The 23,959-nt window shown below is 43.8% G+C and overlaps 1 protein-coding gene across 1 annotated transcript; it reads left to right on the top strand.

Annotated features, from left to right (window-relative positions):
* COQ8A (coenzyme Q8A) lies at positions 1-22,952 on the top strand. The gene is made up of 14 exons (XM_003203744.4): positions 1-192; positions 1,743-2,147; positions 3,327-3,393; positions 3,775-3,849; positions 10,272-10,394; positions 13,636-13,721; positions 14,814-14,954; positions 15,863-15,944; positions 17,276-17,369; positions 18,203-18,344; positions 19,833-19,940; positions 20,113-20,178; positions 20,975-21,061; positions 21,503-22,952. The coding sequence occupies exons 1-14, from the start codon at positions 16-18 to the stop codon at positions 21,794-21,796; spliced, it is 1,947 nt and encodes a 648-aa protein (XP_003203792.1). The 5' UTR covers positions 1-15; the 3' UTR covers positions 21,797-22,952.
* The last annotated feature ends 1,007 nt before the right edge of the window (positions 22,953-23,959 follow it).

The following is a 23,959-nucleotide window of genomic DNA, read 5'->3' as shown; positions in this document are numbered from 1 at the left end:
CAGAGAAGTTCAATCATGGCGGCAGATGCCATCATGGTCATGAGAGGTTTGACAAAGCTCAGTAAAGCAGTCCTGGAAACCCAAGCAGGGCAGCTGCGGCAGGTGATGCTTGGGGGCGATGCAGTTACCATTGCAAGGAGTCTCCAGGCAACTGCTGAAGAGCAGTTTAGTTCTGCCTGGGGGAAAATGCAGGTAAGATAAGTTCTTATGTGCACAGTCTAGTATGATGTCTTTCCTCCAGGTACTCTCTGTGTTGTGCAGAGCTGAGGAAATCCTATCATAAGCCTAGCTCTCTGAGTTACTAAAATAACTATTACAAATGTTGGAGTATGCCAGGAATTGTCCAAAACATCAGCAGTATGCCATAGGTGCTTGGACAGGAGTGTAAGAGGGTGGTTACTAGTGTACTGGTTTCTATTACTTAGTGTTTAAGGCCTGCTGAGGATGAAATGTGGTTTGCTTACCTGGTCTTGTCAAAGATCAAGTAAAACTGGCTGGTAGCTTTGTTATTTAAAGTCTTCTTCAGACTTCAGTAATTGATTGCCTCTTCTTTGACTAAGAGAATGAGCTCTCGGAATTTGTTAGAATTTATTGGCAGTGTTGCTTTCTTTCCTTACAGAATTGGTACAGGTAATGTGTTTCAGAATAGGTCAGGTATTCATGTGTTCCTCACTCACAGCTGAGGTTGGATTTTCAGAAGGACAGGTTTGCAAGTGAGGATCATAATGGAAGTCAGTCTTTTTTTTTTTTTTTTTTAAGCAGTAGCTTCTCTTACCAGGCACAAGGATGATGGATTTATAAGAACTTCACATTTGCTGTGTTGCAGTCTCTTGAAAAAGTGGGGCTTATCTACATCAAGAGAATCATTCTTTAGAGCAATGATGTGGCTCAGATAATGATTTTAAAGCAAAAGCTAATGGGTGAGGTTTTAATGATATTTCATGTAATAAGCTTGGGCTGTCCTGGAGGCCTCCTTAAGCTTCAATTCTAGAACCTGTCTGTTACCTTATTTCTACCTAAGCTTGCAATAGCTTTGTCTTGAGAAATACCCTAAGTTTATTTGTTTACGGGGACAATGTTCTGTTTTGCTTTGTCTTCCTTTTGCATTCAAGAAGGGAGAGAATATTCTCCTGTTTCTGTGCATGTTTCTCTGCACAAGAGAGGTCACGTCAAAACACCTGCAAGACTGCATTCTGAGTAGAAGTTGCTTGAGAAGCTGCTGCCAAAAGAACTTTGTAAGAAATCTGCAGTCTGAAGCTTGAAATTGCCAGTCAGTGCTTGGCCACAGTCCCTGCAAACAGATTTCTCCTCTGCCCTTGCTTGTGGAAGTTCAGAATAGCATGAGACCTGCTGAATAATCACAGAGATGTTCTGGTGGCGTCCTTTTGTAAGGAGAGGAAATGTATTCAGTGTTTAGGAAAGAGTCTAAAATACGCTGACTGCTTAATGACCACAGCGGGATTACAATCCTGTTGACTTGCATCTCCAGGTACTGGTGTTTGAGACTCTATGAATTTGCTCAACCAGCGGTGCTGAAAGATTGCCAAGATTGCCAGTAGTTCTGGATGTCCTCAACATCCTTTTTTTTTTTTTCCCCCATATTTTGCTGTGAATGTGCCAAAGTCTCAACAGGTTATTTTTTTGACTTTGTGCCAAACTGCATGCCCTTTTCTGAGGATTGTGGATAAGTAGGGAGCAGGTTTTAAGTTCTTTACTTAAAGTGTTTCTATTACTGTTTACAGGAACTGGGCAAACAACAGGAGAACTTAAGTGATTTCAGTGAGGATTTTGGGAAAGACTATGACTTCTTGGCACAAGAGCCATCAGATGCTTCAAGGGACTTCTCTACTGCACCCAGCAAGCCTCATGAACACAGCAGCGAAGGCCCTGCTTACTCTTACACTACAAATGGACCTCTTAAAAATGTTGGTGAGACTGGAGATTCTGGCCTGGGTCAGAAGCCTTTCCCTCCCAAAATGGATGCAAGGTTATTTGGAGGCTTTAGGGACCCTGGAAATCCTTTTGCTGCTGTCTTTGGACAAAATAGGGCTTTTCACCAAGATCATTCCTCTGTTGGTGGATTAACAGCTGAAGATATCGATAAAGCCAGACAAGCCAAAACTGAACAGAAACCTTACAAACAGATGGTATGTGTATGTTTGTGTGTATTGTTTATAATTACAGGTTCTCGTTACTATTCTGGATTATCCATAAGTCACCTTCTCCTGTGTTTCTATTTTTTTTTTCTCTTTCTGAAATTCCCTTTTGGAGAAGAAAAGATAGTAGTGTCAATGCTTTTTATCCCAGGTTTCTATGACAGGATCTCTTGTCACATCTACCCCCTATATATCCAATATTCTGATGTGGGAGGATGTTTAAAATGCCTGTGTAGGATTAGACTTAAACTTTGTGTTGACAGGAGTTTTCCTTTCATTCACTGGACTGTGTGGACTCAATGTGTTGATGCAGGTTACAATAATGAAGAGCCTGTATTTCATCACAGTTTTTGAAGTGAAACGTTGAGAAAGTGTGGACACTTTGTAGGCCACAATGATTTGAAAGCTGCCCTGAAGGGTCTGTCTTCTTCTTGGAGGGCTCTGTCTCCTTTAGCTATTGGTCTTGCTATGGCCATGAAGAATGGATTGGATCTACACTTTACTCAGCGAAGGCCATGGCTTCCTGCACTATGTCTTGTTGTCCTCCTAGAAGTGGATGGAATGTTGTCCTCAGCATTAGTAGATTGGAGAGTAACACAGAGCCCTGAAGCAACAGTTGTGATTTATGTCCTTGTGCAAGCCAGCACTGAAAACTCACAGCAGAATTCACAGTGGTGATACTTGCCCTCTGCTCTAACCTGCCTCCTTCAAACCCAGCATCAGATGCTGCTGTGGGTTCACTTATTCAGGGTATTGCTTCAGTGAAACTGTATGCTTCTGCTTTGGCTGTTTTGTGGGGATGACTTGCCAAGAGTTTTAACTACACGTGTAGAAGAGAGTTTAGCATTGGTTGATATTGCACTGCTTCTCCAAGTTCAGAATTTAAGGGCTGTTGAGGTAAAAGTGAACATGGGCTTTCTAAACATGGTTATCAGCTTTTCTGTATTTCCCACTCTCTTGTCCATTTCTTGGTTTAATGTATTTTTTTTTGGTAGCTATATTTTTGCAGTGTGCTTATTTGAAAATCTCCCACTGTATATTTGCCTTGGCATTCCAGAAGAGCTTTCTGTAGCACAGATACGCCTTTCAAGTGTTTTCTGAGGTTGTACTCTGTATTTGCAGGTAACTGATTTGTTTGTTTATTTTCCTTGCCCTGTCTTTCTGTGGCAGCTCAGTGAACGGGCCCGGGAGCGAAAGGTTCCTGTCACGAGGATCGGGAGGCTTGCCAACTTTGGAGGTGAGTTTGCACACCTGCATATGCAATGTCACTACGATTGCATGGACTGATGGCTGGCTGTGACAGCGTTCCTGCTAAAGCAGAGGTGGTTCCATTTTCGTGTTAAGCTTGCTGATAGGAAAGTGCTCTCTCACAAATGGATGGTGTGGCTCCAGAGCTTGATTTGGGCTTTTTCATTACCTTTATGGCTCTTTATGGCTCTTAGCCATTTGTTGACGAGATTCATATCTTCACTGTATTGTTTTTTGACTCCTGATACTTTCTCCTCCAACTAACTATTTGGTATGTGGGATCTGATTGAAGATGACTGAATTTCAAGTGCAAAAGATATGTGCTCAGTGGTTGTGGTATTTTCACTCTGACCTGCCTCTTATTTTAAAGGATTAGCTGTTGGTCTTGGCATTGGGGCGTTGGCAGAAGTTGCAAAGAAGAGCCTTAGACCTGAAGAACGTAATGGTAAGCTCTTTCTGCATTCTCATCCTTTTTCTTTCTTTGTTTCTTTCCCCTTTTCTTTTTTTTTTCCCCTGAAGCCACTGACTGCTTGCGTAGCTATTTGAAAGATTGCATTCTTATGAAAGTTGGGAGATTGGTTAGTTCTTTTCTTTTTAACATAATCCTTCTACGCTTTCTCTCTTCCTATTGAAGTAAGCCACAACCTCAGTGTGTAGATAAAGATGGAGATATATTTGGGAGAATACTTTTGCTAGCATTGTTCACAGAGTTTATTTTCTCATAATCACACATGAGCATGAATGTCGTACTTATGTCCTCTTGGATTGTATTGGTACAATGTTTTTTGAACTGTGCATTGAAACCACGTAGTGTAAAAGGGCCCTTATGTCTGAAAACTTAATGGTGCTGTTGGTTACAGACTATTAAAAATATAAGGAGGTTCTGCATAGTGGGAATTGGAGACTGGCTGTTCTGCTCTTAAGAGAGACAAAACACTTCATGTACCTGCTAAATGGCATTTCTCTACTTGTAGTATCTTTTTTTTTTTTAACTTTCTCTGAAAACTTTTTGTATCCATGCAGCTTACTTGAAGTTGGAGGTAAAAATGTTGCTGAGTTACACTTGGCTGCATTATGATGGTGGCTGTTTTCTAAGCTTATGGTAGTCTTCAGTGGTATAGAATGGCACCATGTGGGTGAATGGCATAAAAAGTACATGGTGTTCCTTCCTAGAAATTGCAAGATTATTTTAGACTTTTGGTTCAAGGCTTGTTCCTTATCAGTGAAACGTTTTGGTGGCATGCTGCAAAGTATAAAGTTGTTAGAATTATTGCAGGCTGCATGGTCTTCAGCTGCTCTGTATGGTTTGCCTTGTATGTTTATGTTTAGATAATTTCCAGTGACAAGAAGGGACTAACGAAAAGGATAACCTTTTGCACTTAGAAGTTCAAAAGAAAAAAAAGAATCAAATGTTGTTTTGTTCAGAAGCATTGCTTTGTGATAACTTAGGAGTACCCAGCAGTTCTCACTTATTCTGTGGCCATTAGTAGTGTACTACCAGGCTAGTTTGTGTCTTCTCCACCCTTTTTTAGTAGTGAGAGACAGATGGAGACTGAGGAAGTGAGAACCTCTATTTCAGGAGATACTGGAATGGCTTGAAATTGGAGAAATAAAAACCAACCAACCAAATTACACTTTTGTATCTCACTCCCTGAAACAAATTAAACCACCAAAACCTCAAAAACAAAATAAAAGCAAACCCACAGAAGAACTGATACATTCCTGATGGTAGAGGGGAAAGAAAGGGTTGTGTACTGCTCTGGACACTACCTGATAATGTGCATTTTTGTATTCCTTTACAATAGGCAATGCAGAGCAGCCCAGCAAAATAGGAGGATCCTTGGCAAAGATTTTTCTCTCCAGGACCTGAGGTTTTTGAGGCTGGATGAGTTTCTTTGCTTTGATTTAAGAGCAGGCATGTAGGTAAACATGACCCATCCTCTAGAGAATACTTGAAATCTTTTGCTTTTTGTGCTTGTGATGTTTGACAGGTGGTTCATACCTGTTGGAAGTTAATGATTTGCCTTGCTTTAAGCAGAGAAGGAATTGCACGGTTGTTGGTATTTCTCTGCTTGTCAGATTATTTTCTAATTAGGCACACACTAAAGCATAAACAAGAGCTTGCAGAGCTATGAAATTTGCTGGAGTACATAAGCTTTGTTTCTCAGCCTTACAGCATGAAAAGATACATATTTATTTATTTATTTATTTGGAAGGCAAAAGACACTTTTTTTTTTTTTTCTTGAAATAAGAAAATTGTGGCTCAATATATTTTTCTTCTTGCCAGGGAAATGATTGTTTTCCCCTGTAACCGTAACCTGGGGCCAGATGTCTGCTCTGCAGGCTGAGTCATGTTCTGGAAAAAGTAATTTTCTTGAACAAACCTTGATTAGTATATAAGGCAGTGAAGGCTGCTGGCCAAGGGAGCTGGATAAATTACCTGGATTTTATTTTTAGCTGTCTTGCTTGCTTTCATTTTTGCTTCTTGCTGTTGTCTGCTTAGATAAGATCTTGGAGCAGTGGCTATACTGCGTAGAGGAGAACTGGACAAGAGTGTGTTGAAGTAAGGGCAGAAGGAAAAGACTATTTTAGCCCTCTTGCTTTCTTGGAGTGTCTCAAACCAAGAACATGAAGAGGACTCTGGATGATCTAGGCTCTCACTCTCGCTGCTCTTCAGTTAACCACAGCCTCTAGCTATAGTGTCCTTGGCCATGTTTTCCATAGGACTTTACAGTGGGTATGACTTTATCCAGGGAGACCTCACTGCAAACCACCTTTTTATGACGGTTGGTAGTGACAGGACAAGGGGGAATGGATTTAAACTGAAAGAGTGGAAGTTTAGGTTAAAAGTTAAGAAATTCTTCACTCTGAGAGTGAAGGTTGCCCAGAGAGCTGTGGGTGCTTCATCCCTGGAGGCGCTCCAGGCCAGGTTGAGTGGGCCCTGGGCAGCCTGAGCTGGTGGGGGGGCTGGGGGTTGGAAATAGATGATCTATAAGGTCCCTTCCAACCCAAGCCATTCTATGATTCTGGATGAGAACTCTTTGAGGGCTCTGCTGCTGCAGACATGCATGGCAGAGGACACGTATGCAGATTTGAGTCCAAGATCCCATTTTCTTAGTGCTCTTTCTGGCAATGCCAGCCTTTGCTATTGTGGGAGGAAACTTCTTGTGTAGTACCTCTACCTCTTGTTTCTTTTTTCTGTAAACAGGCAAACAAAAAAGTATCTCTGCACTCCACTGATGACTTCAACTTGAGGCATTTATGCCTATGTTGAAAGATTTTTCTGGCTGCCAGCACCATAAGGTCACTAAGGCTCTTGTCTGAGAATGACATATTGTCCTGTTTTCTGGAAGTTAATTAGAAGTCATTTCTCTTACCACTGCTACACTATATTAACAGTAATTTCTTGGAACACCAAACAAGCAGGACACACATACGATGAAAGGCATGCCTGAGAATTTCACACTTGCGGTGGCATCTAGGAGTGACTGGCTGCCCAGGGAGGTTGTGGAGTCTCCTTCTCTGGAGATATTCAAGACCTGCCTGGACACCTACTTGTGCGACCTGGTGTAGGGAACCTGCTTTGACAGGGGGGTTGGACTCTGGAGCTCCCATCCAACCCCTACGATTCTGTGATTCTGTGACGGGAAGGAGTCTTCTCTTGGTTTCCTTTCCTCCTGTTCAGTAAGTAGAACTGAAAATGTCACTCCTGTGAAATGGGGCTAGAAACATCCTACAAACACAAAATTGCAAGCCCCAAACTCCTGAGCAGCGGGTCCTTCTAGAATGGTTTGTACTTTTCTTCTCTTGCCCCTGCTGTTATCAAACAGACTACAAATGTCTGCTTTCCTGTGTGTTCTCTAGTAACAGTGCTAGCATAAATAATTTTCACCACCAATTTCAGTGTGGAATTGCAGGGGCCTTTTTAAGGGCTTGGAGGCATATGATGCCCTTTGTAAGTGCTTTAATAACTGGTTTGGTTTTCATCTTACTCTAAAAAATAAAATTAAAAAAATTAAAAAAAAAAAAAAAGGCCACGCTTTATTTCCAGTGAGAATTTTCTTGTTAGACTGATTTTAAAATAGCCTCTTCAGTCATTGGTGTCTGCGGTGGCAGTCCTGTATTTAGTGTATAAGTGCATAGTGTTAGAGGGGCTGGGTAGGGGAGAGGAGAACAAATTTCCATGAATAAGAATGAAACACTGCCCAGTTAAATATTGCCATTATTAGCAGAAAGGCGTTGTGGATTCAAGGTCGAATTAGTTACTTATTAATGGCTTATATACTAGGCTGTCCTGATAGGCAGTGTGCTGGGCCTGGCAAAGCCCAAAAGGCTGACCATCAGCCCAGGTTTGAACATGTGTGTATTTACTTAAGGAAAGAAGAAACGCAATCTCCTTGAATTGTTAGTCTTAAGTGCTTGGGTTATGTTCTGGACTGTTCCCTTGCTCCAAGGTCTGTATGACAGATGGTCCTAAAAACAAATACATGCCAAGTCATAGAATTATAGATTGGTTTAGGGTGGAAGGAACCTTAGAGATCATCTGGTTTCAACCCTTATGTCGTGGTTGGCTACTCAGGGCCCCATGCAACCTGACTTTGAACACTTCTAGAGATGGGGCATCCAGAGCTTCTCTGGGCAGTCTGATCTTGAAGTGAAAAGTAAATAGTTTCTAGAATCAAAAGTTCCTTGCTATCTCTGGGAAGAACTTAATGAAAATTGACACAGAACATATTTTGATGAACTCTGTTGTTATACCTGTTGTCTTCCACCTACTCATGGAAGATTGCCTGTTTTCTGTGTTGTTTCTTCACTGAAATTTACATAAAACTGCTTTTGACTCTTGCTTTCAGGTTAGCTGCTTGTTCATGCCCACTTTTAGCAATGTACATAAACAAACAACAACTAATCACCTACTTTTGGACAGATTGTTGATTGGGTAGTGCCCTTCTCATCTTGATTTCAATGAGGTGCTTGCCAGGAAAAGAGAACGAGTGCCTCTGTTGGGCTGCTTCTCTGATAAAAACTCTTTGTTAGGATTCGTTGGCTTCTGGAAGTGACTTTAATCATTAACTAACTCTTTCATCCTGCTGTACTCTCAGAATAGGGTATTTGTGTATGCAGGCGTTATGAAGGAAGGCAGGGCTCTAACTTAGTAGTTTCCTTAGCTCCTATGTGTCTGGAGCTTGTGAGAAGGACTGTTTGTCTCATCATTGCTAAGGACCCAGAATTTTTCTCATGGGACAGTTGAGAGCCAGAACTCAGTACATGCCTTCAAGCATTCCAGTACTTTTTTTTTTCCCCTGTCCCCTGGCCAGTCTGAGCTCTCTCTGTATACATTCCTGAGAGCTAGCTGGAGATGGAGAGGATCTCTTGTTGCTGTAATCACTGTATAGCACACCAGTAATTTCCATCTGTCTGAGATCATCAGCGCCATTGCAGCTGCTGTGCCCTTTCAGGCTCTGCTTATCATACATGTTGGCTTCAGCTGTTTTATCCTTTGTACCCTTTCCTCTGAAGTGTTGAAAACAGAGTAGCTTGAAGATCAACATATCAGCTCCGATCTCTGCAGCCTGGCTGTAAGGCCTGACCTCCCTCCTGCTTGGCTCTCTGTCAGCAGGCGCTGAGCAGCAGCTCCAAGAGAAGTGGTTGGTGGATGCCTGCCCACCCCTTCTGTCCCTGCTCTGGGAGCTGGAGGAGCTGTCCTACTGGAGAAGGAGTTCTGGGTTGCTTCACTCACCGGGATCAAAAAATCCAGTCACTCTCTTTCTCTCCTCCTTCCCTTTCCTCTTTAAAAAGAAATAAAATGAAGTCAATCTTTGCCCTTTGGGGACAGGAATGTATATGTTTGAGTCTGTATATTTTGGACCATGTTCTGCATGAGCTGTTGCTTGCATTGGAACCGTATCGTCTCTGGGATGTTCTTCTGTCTAAACCAGGTATTCTTCTCAGTAGCAAGTTGCTTGTAAGAACGTGGTGAGAAATGGTACTTGTATTTGAGGATGTAGGAGGGAAAGATATCTGGAATTGATTTCCTCTGACAGCTGTCAAAGAAAAATGTGGTATCCCAGATGAGAGCTCCTACTGGGCTTCTCCTGTGAGAACAACGTCCTTAGATTTCACTGGCTTTATAACCTCATCACAAAATCTGCTTTTTCAAGATGCTGTGTGCAACCGTGTTATTTTAGGGATACGGTGTTGGACGACAGCTTTACCTGTGCATTAGGAGACAGTGGATTTCAGTTTGAGTATGAAGAATGTAATTATGGACTCAGAAACGTGAAAAGTAGTCTGCTTTCTACTGATGCCTAGTGCATGCTTTAGAAGTACAGCTGCGCAGCAGTGTGTTCATGTTTGTGTTTCAGGCAAGAATACTGGATATGGGAAAGGAGGTTGGGTGCTGGTATGAGCTCTGCTCCCACCCTGTCAGCACATTCTCAGACAATCCCAGTGTGCTGTCAAGGTTTTTGACAGTTCCCCTTGCTGTGTCTCACTCTTGCTGCTCTTCTGAAGCTATGGCTATACAGCAGCCTATGCCATAACACTTGGGAGACCTTTGTGTACTGTGTTAGACTGAGCTATCTGGTACAGCCAATTCAAACACCAATATTCTGGACACTTTTCATAGCCTCCATGGATGCCTGTGCTGCTATGTCTCGTTGTTGGCCCTCAAGCCAGCAATGCCCAAACCAGAGAGTATGATGCAAATATATTCATGCCCCTGGGTTGCAGTGAAGACTGGGTTTTAGTCCTAATTTGTTTTTCTCCAAGGAAAAGCAAGTCTCTTCTTGAGTGTGGGCTCAAGAGGAGTGAGCTTACTGAGTTGGGGGTGATTTTTATCCATAAACTTTCTCTCCTTGCCCTCAGGAAAGAAAGCGGTGATGGATTCCAGCCCGTTCCTGTCGGAGGCCAATGCAGAAAGAATTGTGAGAACCTTGTGCAAGGTCCGGGGGGCAGCACTGAAGCTGGGACAGATGTTAAGCATCCAAGGTAAGTGGAGGCATAGGTCCTCAGCTACCCTCAGCAGCTGTGCTGCCTGTCAGTTTCTTGTGATACGCTGTGAGCCATCTGAATGTGTCAGCGCAAAGTGAACGTGGACACTAGGCATGCAGCTTTCTAATGTGAGAAGAGCAATGGTGATGTGTTTGATTCAGTTCAGCCTATTTCAGTCTGAAACAACTTATGTATAGATACTGCTGCTTTCCCACTGCCACTATTGTAGATCAGTTAGGCACACAACTGAAATCAATTGAAAATTAGATGACTCTCTGGAATTTTACTGCCTGTGCTAAAAAGCAGTGGAGAAGCAGAGCTGTATCACACTCTGCTCACAAGCTTCCTGCTAGAAAGGAGGAGAAGACAGGAACATAATCCTGTTCTTTGTTCACCAGAAGTGTTTGAAGTTATATCCACAGCCCTCTCCTACTACAGCAACCTGTTTGTGATTTACATGCTCAGAAACTTTGCTAGAAAAAACAGCATAGCTGATAATCTTATCAAGTACAAAAAAGTTTTTTCTCCAGAAGAGATCTCATACCAACTTACTGCATCAGGCTCTGAAGTCTGTGATCACAGGTGAAGTCATGAGAGTAAGCTGTGTCTTTGTACTTAACTTACTAGTTAGATTACTCCTGGAAGACAGCAGCTGTGTTGATTTCAAACCTTATCTGAACTTGTCTGCTTCACCTTCCTGCCCAACAAAGTGGGGAAGGAAAGAGCCAGCAAAAAATAGCTTTTAAACTTCTCTGGAAATAGCTTTTAAGATGTTGCTGAAACAGAGTCAGTTGTCTGGGAGTTTGAAGTGCTCAGACTGTTTGGTTTGTGCTTCTACCTGAATTTTTGTAGGTGTTTACTAAGGCTGGATCTCATATAGTATTATATAACTTGGGCTAGCCAATAGTGGTATTACATTATTGTTCATTTGCTCATCACGTGTTCTGAGTGTGTGCTGGGCAGATGGCAGCACTAACAAAGCTAGGTAGCAGGCACCAGTTGGTATGTCAAAAGCAGTATGCTCTTTTCTCACCCTCCAGAAGCTGCCAGGTGTTGCTACCAGTAGTTTACAGTGCAGATTTGGGAGTTATCTGTTCCTTACTTTGTGTGGCCAGTGTCTCACATGTGGGATAAGTGAACCATGTCTGGAAAAGGTTCTGAAGTTGACTTGTGTACTGTAGATGGAGATTAACTTAAAATTCTTAGAACACTCTTATGAGTTGCACCTGATGTGTGCCCAGAGCCTGGTTGCAAAGGTACTAGCTATGAAAGACCAGCTCTGAGGAACAGAACTACTCTGCATTTTTGTCACTTTCCTGATATCTCCTAATGTTACTGAGCTTTGGCAGGAGTTTGGGACACGTGCCAATTGACTTCACTCAGGTGTCAAGAACATACAGGACTTTACCAACCACGGTGGTACTGTGCAGCCCTCATCTGACTCCTGTGACAAGTGTGTGGTGTGTGTGCTACTTTGCTTAGCGAAATCACAGGCCCTTGGAATCCTGCCGTGGTACAGTCGTGGTGAAAGATACTTTCAACAGTGCGGCAGCCCGTGTTCTTGGACTGACAATTTGAACAAGTTGTTTTAGCACAGTTCCTGCCACTTCTTGGGCTTCTCAGTGAGCTATGAGTTTGAAATGGCTTCTTCTCTTGACAGAGTTATGTGCTAATTGAATGTAGGTATGCAGTGTTGCTTTGTCCAGGTGCAGCTGAGCACCTGCAGGCTAAACCAGCCAGAAGTTTCAAAACAGTGACCTTAAAAACCTTGGTGTCTGCTTCTGGAAATCAGCAGTTCTGTTAGGAACTCACATTCTTGAAGGTCATGCACAGGGATGCCAAAACCACTCAGTTAAGGTGCATGTGCTCTAGGAAATATTGGAGATTTGACAGTCTGAAGGGGAGTTTTGTTGCCTTTTTACGCTCTCTCTGTGTTATGTGTTTTTACTCCCTTCCCTTTTCCTCCTCAGTTCCTTTCCACTCCACTTCCCAGGAGAGTGGGCAGTGCTCTTAAAGTGGCTGTTTGTTTCCTGGGATAGGCTTACAGCTAAACGTGTATTTGTAAATGCAAATCAATGATGCACTTTCACATGAATATCAGAAACATACATGCAGGTTCTCAAAAGTAAGGCTGGTAGCCAGGGCTTGTTTCCAGAGCTGGGAGAGCAGCAGGGAAATCTCATTCCTCTACAAGTCTTAATGGAACCAAATGTTTGCCAGGGCAGGTGGCTTTCTCTGTTGTAGAAGCCTTTTGCTTGAGGGAGAGGGCCAATCTTTCAAGACCCCTCTTCTCCCATGCTTTCTTACGAAGGTAAAAATATGTTTGCTAAATTTTCACTGACAAAACAAGTCACTTTTAGTTGTCTTCTCTGTCAGTGTAGCTGCTTTTCATTTGAATTGTTTACAAAAGCAGATGCTGAACAGTGGTTACTCTTCTGAGTCCAGCACTTGCGTAAGTGGTGTTTTAATATTGCACAGCTTTCTAGAGAAACTGCTGCCCCTTGGAATGAATTGGATTAAACCACACCGTGAACATGGGGTCATTGGAATGACTCTCCAGAAGGTTTCTTCTGTAATCTATGTCACGACACGGCATCCTGTCTGAATGCTGTACGGCTGGCAGATGACAGGCTTGGGCAGAGCACTTTGCTCTTTGGGGTTATGCAACCTGCCATTGTAGCAAAAGCCTCTGTGCTGTGCAGAGCTGCCCATTGCTCCTGGTGGAGCTGCTACTGGATGTGTGGGATCTGTGACTTCTCCCAACCTGGACAGTGACCATCATGACAACAGATGTGTGATTCCAAAGTATAAGAGGTTTCTCAGCGTGTTTTCTGGTGTATTCATACTTTGTCTTTCCATTGTTGACTGGGGGAGAGGGTCCAGAAAATTCCTCTAGCTGCAGCAGGAGATGAGCCTAGGAGAATTTCAGGTAATATGCAGTTTTTGATGGAAGTGAGAAGGAACGAGTAGTTTTTCCTCTCTTGCTGCGTGCGTGCGTGCAGGACTTGTGTTTGGCTCATTTCCAGAGGTGTGATGCTTCAGGAGGTCTGCCTAAGGGTTCACTTGTGGGCATGCTATTTCTGAACTAGAATTACTTTCATAACCATCACTGGATCCTGTGCTTGGGGACAGGAGAACCTGACTTGTTGAACTGCAGGCGTCTGTTACTTTGTGTGCTGAAGAACAACTGGAGAATGCAGTGCCTGCACTGACTGTTGTTTGCTTTTCCCCTCGGCAGATGATGCCTTCATCAATCCACACCTCCAGAGGATTTTTGAGCGCGTACGTCAGAGTGCCGACTTCATGCCAATAAAGCAGATGATGGTAAGGAATATTCCTGTTCCTTCCTGCTTACTGGGTAGGAGGGGCAATAACAGAATAAATGTCATCTGTTACATACCCCGGTGGGGGAGGCTGACAAGTATTTTTGTAAGAGTACTCCCTCAGTAAAGGTTGCATATATATATATATTTTTTTTTCAATTGTTGGTGACATCTGATTCCTAATCTCAACTATGTGCTGCTATTTCTCTCCCATACATAGAAATACAGCTCTAGGCAAAGGAAAAATGTGGGTTATTTCCTGAGGCCATGTTAGTGAAACACGAAGTTGCATACAAATATGAACATGTGGGTCTTATTTAATATAGCCTCTCTTTCTTTCTCGTGGGTGTTTAAACCAGTGTTTAGAATTGCCTAAATCCTGTTTTAAAAACAAACTCGCAAGTCTTAGTCTAATGGAAATTTTGGCAATTTTGTCTTTTTGGTTATATCTAACCCAGCTTCAAGAAGAGTTTGAATGAAGCAAGCTGTTTGCTTTCCTTTTGTAGATGTTCTCTTTCTCTCCCTCTCTTGGATAATTAAGATGTGAAGGGTAATGCAAAAGCAGTTGCCAGTACTACTTTCCTTCTGAAAGACACTGAGCAGAGCCAGCACCTAAGCATGGCAGTCTGGCAGTGTAACAAAAAAGCTGTTAATGCAAGTTGTGGTGTTTAATTTTCAATATTGCCTTTAGAGAGAGTCATTTCTTGCATGCCTGGCTTGCTTCTGATCAGCTCGTCATGATGGAAGAGAAACAATATCTAACTCCTTGCTCATTCTCTGGAAGATAACAAGTGGCCCCAAGAAGAAGGCCACTTTTATTCCTAAGACTGTGGTGTTTGTGCTCAGGATACCTGCTCTTTTGGCCACAGTAACACAGCCTCAAGTAGATTTACTCAGAATCTGTCTAGTGAGGGGGAACCACTGCTGGCTGGACCACTCCATGCAATTGTATGCTCAGTGGGAGGAAGAGAGGGCAATCTAGAAAGCAGAGTGTAGGTACTCAGTGCAAGTAACCTTAGAGGAACATGACTTCAAACAAAAAAAACCTTAAATCCTTGCCTTCTGTCTCCTAATGCTTTCCTTCCATTTGTAGAAAACGCTGAACAATGACCTTGGCCCCAACTGGAGAGACAAACTGGAATCCTTTGAAGAACGCCCTTTTGCTGCTGCTTCAATTGGTCAGGTTCACCTGGCACGCTTAAAAAATGGAAAAGAAGTTGCTATGAAAATTCAGGTGAGCTTTACAGACCAGCCTCTTCTCTTGCTTGTGCTCCTCAGATAGGCAGTGGAGTTGCATAAATATGTTTACTGCTAAATAAACATTTTCATACAAATGAAACTTGGATCCAGCAATGTCATACCCTGATTCCAGCAGAATTAGTTTGGGGCACTCTCTGAGCCTAGATGACCTCTCACACATCTCTGCAGTGTGGGGCTAATGGTGGTGAGGGATTGATTATACCTGCTAATGCTGTGTGTAAGGGTCCTACCTGCTCCATGGGTTGGCCCTGTCTCTGGGATGCACACAGGCCTTGAGAAGAAGCTTTTTTTCAAACTAGTTCTGTCCAGAGTGATCTCTGAAGTTACGCCAAGGCAGTAGCAATGGAAAGTGGCACCAATGTGCATTCTGCTCCACAACAGTATAGGCTGTCTCACATCTTTACAGACTAGGTGAAAAAAAACAGGAGTAGGAACCTTTGCCAGAAATGGGCTGAGGTCTCATTGTTTGCTGTGCTGCTATGCGTGAAACACTCTGGTGCTATCAGTGACATGTGCTTTCAGCTGTGTTAGGGAAATGGCTGACTGCTGCCACTGGGATTTGTGTTTCTAAGGGATTTGTGTGTTGCTGGGTTTCATGACTCAGGATTTCTTTCTTAGGTTAAAGATTCCATGTAAGTGGAACTGAGAGGTTGTTCTGTTTGCCAGGGGTAAATGTCACCCGGGCTCTCTGTGACCCATTTTAGATGCTGGGCTCTAAACAAGCTGTTAAAGAAGTATGCCCTCGTATATTTGTGGGCTGTAGATGGCTGTATAGAGATTCAGTTCATGTTGAGCTGAGAGTCAATTTTATCTTACCCTGTAAAACTAGATTCCCTGAGTTTACCTAGTCTCAACACTGTAATTTTCAATTCTGTTCTGCAGTACCCTGGAGTTGCCCAGAGCATTAACAGCGATGTTAATAACCTGATGACTGTCCTGAGCATGAGCAATATTCTACCTGAAGGTAAAAAGACCCAATTTTGTTCCTCTGGTACATGTTGAGATCTGCCAACACCTTTCAAACTGCATCTTGCCTGCTTCTCTCCATACACTGGAGAGAGGAAACAGTGGAAAGAATCTAGAACTCCTTAGTCTCTCTAGGAGGTGATTTCTAACAGAAAGCAGAATGTAGTGGCTGTGGATGCAGGGCCAACTGCTATACTTCACTTCCCTCTCCAAATGCAGAGCTGCCACTGCATCACTCAATGGGATGGGAAGTTCACCTGTTTGTTGTTTATGCGTGCATGAGCATGACAAAAAAAATGCATGCACACAGAAAGTCAAGTGCTTTTGTCTGTTTGCTCTTTATAGTCAAGATACTCTTTGCAAAGTCTGAAGTGTCTGGGTATACTCACTTTTGATGGCTTTCTAGGCTTGAAGCATGGCAGTGTTGACATGTAGTCATGCTTTGTCCCTGTTATTTTCTGGCACAGCTGGCAGAACTCATTCTTCCCTGTGTTTTCTGTAGCCCTCTGCCTGTCATTCTCTGCTTATCCCAGAGTTGTGGAGAGGTGTAAATGCTGAACTGGGCATATCTCGAAGTTTCAGCACTTGAGTACACTCATTTTTCAGGAGTGAATGCTTTTCTTCCCCCACACCATAAATCTCAGCAGGACTGTACAAATGTTGCCCTTAAACCAGGCTGCGTGCTGACAAAGTGACAGTTCCTCTATGGTGGCTGGGCAGAGCCTGCAGAAGCTGTAGTTCAAGCTGTGTCTGACCCAAGGCACAGTTGGGTTTTCCACCTCCAAGTCTGGGAAGTTCCAGATTTGGCAGTTCAGGCCCTGGCCATGCGCTGCTGCAGCTCACGTGTAGTCACGTGACTTTTTATGCAGTGCTCCTAGCTGCAGGCAGACACTGGAGGGTTTTTTGTTTTGTTTTTGTGATTGTTTTTCTTGCATTTGCCAAGGCTGGTTTTTGGGTGTTTCTGCTCCTTGATGTGTCTCACTGCGGAGCCATGTCAGCACACACCAGAGCTGCCCTGAGTACAACAGCAGGAACAAGCAGCTTGGGTTAAGGGGTGGGAGAGTGAAAGAGGTGGGTCTGGCTGTACAAGCACAGTGTGAATTTACACTGCTATGCATTAGCTGCTTTGCCACAGCCTGGGATTACATGCAGAACTTGTATTAACTTGAAAATGCATGTTGGTCTTTGGGGCTTCTTCCACTCTACAGCCCAGAGCTGGCTGGGTGGCAGGCTGTTCCTCAGCTGCAGCTCTGGCAAGCTTAATCTGAGGAGCTGTTTTTCTTTCTGTCCCCCTAAGCTTTCTTTATTTTCTGCTGTTTGGCTTTTAAGGTTTGTTCCCTGAGCACTTGATTGAAGTCCTGAGCAGAGAGCTGGCCCTGGAGTGTGACTACCAGAGAGAAGCTGCCTGTGCGAAGAAATTCCAGTACGTTCACATCAGTGCCTTCAACCTTTCTCTGCGTGTGCATGTGAAATGCAGAGAGGTGCCTTAACTTCAGGGACAAATGGGAGGTGAATTGCGTGCCCTAGGGACACAAGGGAATAGTCTGTGCTCGTGACCCCTTGTGTTACCACCTCTTCTCAGCTAGGTATGTTTTCATTTAGCTGAACTGTTGCTGAATATTGGAGCTAGGGGATGCAGCAGGCACCTGGTGTCCTCTTTTTCAGCATGAAGGTACTGTAGTAACTCTTGAGACCAGGCTGCAGTACTGTTGTAACTATGGCAAGATTCTCTTTCATCTAGGAGTGTTTTCAGTTCAGCCCTCTCACAGCAATTATTGTCACCAGCACTGGCTGCTCCCTTTTCTCATTACAGTGCTGGCATACAGATTGCTTTTACACTAAGCCTGGACCTGGGAGTGCTGCTGCAGGCAGGCTTTGCCCCCTGCAGAACTGTTCCTGTGGCACAGCTTGCTCTCTTTCTCTCTCACAGTTTCTTCTGTAAATGTAGTCTTGCTCTGAAGTGGAGTAGGTTGAGCAAAGGAGCCCAGTGCCCTCAGTGTCCTAATGCTGCTGCTTCAGCAGATGATGTGACCTCAGGAGTCATCAGCAGCTGTAACTGGGTGGCTCCTGGTGACTTGATCCTTATTGTATCTGTTGAGCAAAACGTCCCCTGGCAGCTGCAGCCAGGGTGTGAGGAGTGTGCAGCAGTGCTGCCATAGGTTGCATGAAGGGGCTGTGTGTTGTGCAAGGCGTTGCAGAGGGACTTGCGTGCTCATGGCACTCCTAACCTTTCTCTCTCCTTTCTCCACGTCCTAGGGAGCTGCTGAAAGACCACCCCTTCTTTTACGTTCCAAGAGTAGTGGATGAGCTGTGCAGCAAACATGTCCTGACCACAGAGCTGGTGTCTGGCTTCCCCTTGGATCAAGCTGTAGGGCTGAGCCAGGAGATCCGAAATGAGGTACTGTTGGGTGGTCTCTTTTCACCTCACTCAGAGAAGCATGGCTGGGGCCTCCCTGCTGAGTGGGAGTCTGAGGGTTTGTGGGAGGGCAAACTCTGAGAAGTATAATGCAGGGCTGGAGTCAGCAATTGCCTGGAGTCTCTCAAAAGCTTTCTGTGTAGTGAATTTGGGAGCTTTCCCTAGGCTGGTTTAGACCTTACAGGCACTGGCAGTTGTGCACAGGGAGCAGTTTGAAGAGGGTGAGTGGCAAGGGTAGGTGAAGGAAAGGTAGCCTGAGTAACTTCTAGCTGCTGTTTCTCTCAGATGACCCTAAGCCTGGGAGCAATTGCCAGCCGGGGGAAGAAAGGTTTTGTTTTTCAGTTGTTTTCTTGGGTAAGAGTGCAGAAGTATCTCTACTTCCCCCCACACCCAAATGGCTGGGTATCACCTCTGGGGCTGAGGTCTGCTGGAAGAGTACCTTGCAGTAAAAAGGAGCAAGGATGTGGTCCTGGCCAGGCATTGGTGCTGAATATAGCAAGGGACTGGAGTACTGTTGTAGGAGAAGCAGCTGCTCTAGTAGCAGAAATAACTATCCTGGTATTTGGATATGGGTTTGGTTGTGTTGTTTTTGTTTTTTTTGCCTTGGTGTGAGTTACCAGCTGTTAGCAGGTCACTGGGGAAAAGTGCACCACAGTGGGCTTGATATTATGCCAGAGCTGGTTGCCTGTGATCCCTGAGCTGCTTGTCCTCTTGAATGGGCTGCTACATCATCAGGGCTACTTTTAACAGTTTAGCAGGCTATGACCTGGGGTGGTACAGCTTTTTTCCTTTAAGTGATGAACTGAAGTGATTGGTGTGGCCTTCTGACCCAAACAGCAACATCTTGTAATAGGGCCTGGCTTGCATTTGCTGCTCTTCTCTTTTGAAAGCAGTGCTTTGCTGGAAGACAGGCACAATGAGGCTGGCAGTTCTTAGGCTGTAGCTTAAAAATCCTCACATAGAAGCTTTGCTGTATGTAATACAGTTGTGGGCTTTCTGGAAACTACTGTTCTTGCTGCCCCCTATGCCTGCCAGGCCCAAGCTGTCTGCTTGCTGCTTCTCCCTTAATGGTTTGGATGGACCTAGCTCTGTACATTGTTGAGTAGCTTTAAAGGAAGAGGTTCTCCTCTTTTAGGTTCTTTTGCACCTTTAACTCAAAATGCTGCGGAACATGGCATCTTGAGTCCTGTGAGCCATGCTGGCTTCACTTTGGCACGCTCTTCTGGGCTATTACAGGGTAGGCTGTAATACCCTGCTGTGTTCCTCACCTCTGCTGCTGCACCCATTCTTGCACAGTGAAGACACTCCTGAGAGGCAACCTCTCAGCAAATTCAGGAGTTTTGCAGTATGAAGCAGATAGTTTCTGCCAGTGTGGAGATGCGTTCCTTATGTGCTAATAATGTGTGCTGTGAATTACATGTGCGAATAGGCCTTCCACCCAGCTGACTTTTTCTTACTCTGATTTTCAAGATTTGTCACAACATTCTGGTTCTCTGTCTGCGGGAGCTGTTTGAGTTCAGGTACATGCAGACTGACCCGAACTGGTCCAACTTCTTCTATGACCCACAGCTGCACAAGGTAAGTTCAGGCAGCACCCCTTCTGCCTGTACAAGAGCTGCTTTTCACCAGTTCTTGATTGTTCCCCCCCTCCCAAAGTTTTATGAGTTCCTGAATGTGTTGGGTGTCTTCTGATGACAGGCTTTCCTTAAGTGGTTGGTGCTGTAATACAAAAAGGTTTGTCCATTTCCAGGTGGCTCTGCTGGACTTTGGAGCAACACGAGGGTTTGATGAGAAGTTCACCGATGTTTACATAGAGGTGAGAACTTGCAGTGTATCTTAGAATGTTGCAGTGTCTCTTAGAATGCTGCACTGGGGTTCTTAGGAGTATTTCCAAAGTTCATTTCTCTTAGCTGTACCACTTTGTGTTTGTATTTGAATCTGCTTTCAGTTGTGGAGGGAAGAAGGGATGGAGATGAAATCTCTGTTCCGGTTTTATCCCTTAATTTTGTCCCGTGCCTTATGCATGTCTGCTGCAAACCTCTGGCTTCCTGTATTCTGATGTTTAAACTAAATGACAAATGTGGAGGACTATAATGCTGCTTACCAGGGGAGTTAGGGAGCAGAGTGTCTGGAAGGGCATGCCCTTTTCTCACTCACTCACTTGGAATTCATTGATTTTTTTTTTTTAGTTTTTTTTATATGAGGGTGCGCAGGAATTGCTTGTTCTGTTCACTGTCTTTTCCTGTCACAGACTTGCAAATTTCTGCAGTCACGTGTGCTTCCTTCTTGATCACCTTTTTCTGCATTTGCTAAATTGAACTGCAGGGGCCAGCAGACCTCACCTAAAGCTTCTCACAGTTAGTTCTATTGTATTTTTGCAGTGATCAAGTGATTGGCCATGCAGCTTTTTTTATCTTTTATGTTCTCTGGCCTGTGTACAGTTACAGGAGAAAGCTTTGCAGAGCCACTAGCTGCATCTTCTTTTCAGTAGCTCTTAGACTGGTCAATGTGCAGACCCCTAAAAAAGGGGAATAGAGGCAAAAAAGTGAGACTGTAGTCTGAAAACGTGTCAGTTATCATCCAGATCTCCTGAAAGTGATGTTCCTATTCAGGTAATCAAGGCAGCTGCTGACATGGACAGAGAGAGAGTACTGAAGAAGTCCATTGAAATGAAATTCCTCACTGGCTATGAAGTCAAGGTATGGAGGTGAAGCATCTGCTTTTAGTGATGGGCAGTGAAAGGTTTGAAGAATGCAGGTCTTTAACTTTTACAATTTCTTGACGGTGGAGTGAAAGCCCTGTTCCTGGGCTGAGGGAGGAGGACAAAAAGTGCTTCAGCTCTTGTTCTCCCATTTCATATGACAGCAAGAGCCACAGTGATATCCCGCAGTTCCCTCCTGTCTTTATCCTCTGGCACGACCTTGCAGGTGGTGATGCTGCCGCAGTCTTGTGGCTGAACAGTTGCTTGAAGCTACATTAAACACCTGTTGATTGGTCTGTCAGGATCTGGGGCCCATATTCATTGTGGGTATAGCTAGGTATTTCTCTAAGCTGCAGTTGTTAGTACTAGCATTTCTTTTTTTCCTCTCTGATCTTTAAGATATTCAGTGATGCTATTTGTGCCTCTTTACTTTGTGCAGGAAATGGAAGATGCCCACTTAAACGCTGTCCTCATCCTGGGAGAGGCTTTTGCATCTGAAGAACCTTTTGATTTTGGCAACCAAAGCACCACTGAAAAGATCCATGGTTTAATTCCAGTCATGCTGAAGCATCGGCTTGTTCCTCCACCAGAAGAGACCTACTCTCTTCATCGGAAGATGGGGGGTTCTTTCCTTATCTGCACCAAACTGAAGGCCAAAATTCCTTGCAAAAACATGTTCAAAGAGGCATACAGCAAATATTGGAGCAGTAGGGGCAAGAAGCCAGAGGATTAGTAAGAATGAACTAATGTACCTTGTTCTGAGGGCACGGTTTGCGCCTTGCAAAGAGCGTTCTAGCCTCCCATGTGTTCCGTTGTAGCTCTCCATCCTCTTAAGATGCAGCAGCCTGTGCCTTGGAAGCCAAGCGTGCATTTCATGAGGACAAAGTTTGTTCTTTCATGTTCTGTCTATCCTACACTAAGACTGCCAGTACAGTCTGCAGCTTGCAGGAAAATAGCTCAAGTGCTTCTGTACTGTTTCAAGGCACCAGCCAACTACCTTGAATACATTTTTAACATTGTGATGGTGGCTGATTGTGATCGGGTTTTATAATGGGTAGGTGAAGGAGAGCAAGAGTGGAATTCAGTACTGAAACCCGTTGGTAATTCTTTCCCCAGAAATACTTGTTTTTAAAAAAAACCTTCATTCTTTCTTGATAAGGTGGAATTCAAGTAGTTTTCATTATAGAATGAAAATACCAAGGTGTACCCCTACCACGAGGTCCCCCCCCTTTTGCCCTGGTTTTGTAAGTCGTGGTGGCACTCCAAGAACCCCCCTGGATTTTACTGACACTGATTTAATACAAGGGGTGTACGTGTGTGTGTGTGTGTGTGTGTGTGTGTGTGTGTGTGTATAGCATGAGGTTTTAAGCTTTCTGCTCCTTTTTGGCTTGCAAAACAAACATAGGAAACATTTAAAAAGAAGTCTGAGAATTGAGTGCCAAGATTTTTAAACACACACACACATACACACACACAGACACAGGCATACTCTCACAGTCTTTGGTTCTGGGAGACAAACGCTTAACCAACAGTACTATATCTCAGCACAGATAGTGGGTTTCTTCGCTGTCTGGTAGGTATCATTTTTCCTGATATTGAGTTAGATAAGTTCCATCTCTGACACTGATTGCTTGCTGGACTCTTAACTAACAAGTGAGTCTGTCTTTGTGGCTGTTTTCTGGTAATGCAAAGCTTATGGCAAGGCAGCCAAACACCTCCTGTCTCTCGTGAAGATTTCAAGCTTTTGCTGATATGACACATTTAAAACCAGACGCACAATTTTCAACTATTGAAGTCAAGCTAGCAAACTTTCTTAGATTTTTGTACAAAGCCCTGTACCTGTACGAGTTCTGATTTCAATAAACAAGTGCTTGTGCGGTGGGCCTGCAGTTTTTCTGTCTTCTGTTGGGGTAACGAGTACCCAATTGACCCAGGTGCTATTCTGTGGAATAAGCAGCAGAGGAGAAGGGGAAGCTTCCAAATGCCTTCCTGTTGTGTTTTTTGGTTCCACAAGTTGTTGTGACCATTGCAAAATCATCTGTAGCCTGTTTATTCCTTCATCTTTTCACTGCAGCTCTGTCACATGCTAACAGTGGTGCTAATAAGGTTACCAGGAGCCAGAGCAATGCCAGCCTGAACATCTGCCTGCACACTAAAAATCCCTAGCAAGACTTGTTTTGTTTGTTTTTCCCTTTCCACTCTTACAAGTATTCTGGACATGGGTATTTTTGCCCTTCTCCCACTTGTGAAAAAAGTGGCAGAGTTGATGCTTACCTGGTGCTAGTAAGGCAGGTGTCCTCAGCAGCAGACTCCGCTGATCCTATTGAGTTAATGCAGCCCAGGATGCCAAAGGGTTGTATGATCTTAGATTTTGGTACACTGAGAAATCCTTACCTCTGATGCTTCCAGAGGTAAAGAATAGGTAAGTGAATGTACAGCCTCTCTCAGGAGCTAAGAAATAAGGGAACAGGTTATTGCATTACCTTTCTTCCACGACCATAAACATGTATCTGCTTCATTTAAGACTTTGTTTCAGAAAGATTCAGTACTGAAAGTCCTCCTTGGGTAAGTCCTAATCCTTTGAGAAGTATGAACTCTGCTATTCAGCGAAATAATCATTTGGCATAAAGCTGCTTAACTTTAGTGGAGTAGCTTATCTTGGTGCTTTGGGTTCTGATCTACATGATGTAGTTAGTAGTTTCTTCTGGATCTACACCTTGCAGCTGTAAAAATGTTGGAATTGTTTAACATATTAATGCTTACATTAGAGCTTAAGAAGCAAAGTACAAAAAGCTGTCATGCCTTGGGCTAGGTAAGCTTCAGAGCAAAGCTTCTGCCCCTGAAGACTGACAGCTAGCATGCTTAGAAGACTTGCTTGTGAGGAAGACAAAAAAAA

This window comes from Meleagris gallopavo, chromosome 2 (genome assembly GCF_000146605.3).
Source record: "Meleagris gallopavo isolate NT-WF06-2002-E0010 breed Aviagen turkey brand Nicholas breeding stock chromosome 2, Turkey_5.1, whole genome shotgun sequence".
Taxonomy (NCBI): domain Eukaryota; kingdom Metazoa; phylum Chordata; class Aves; order Galliformes; family Phasianidae; genus Meleagris; species Meleagris gallopavo.
The sequence above is the reverse complement of the archived record's forward strand: the minus strand, read 5'-3'. Positions and strand labels throughout refer to the sequence as shown.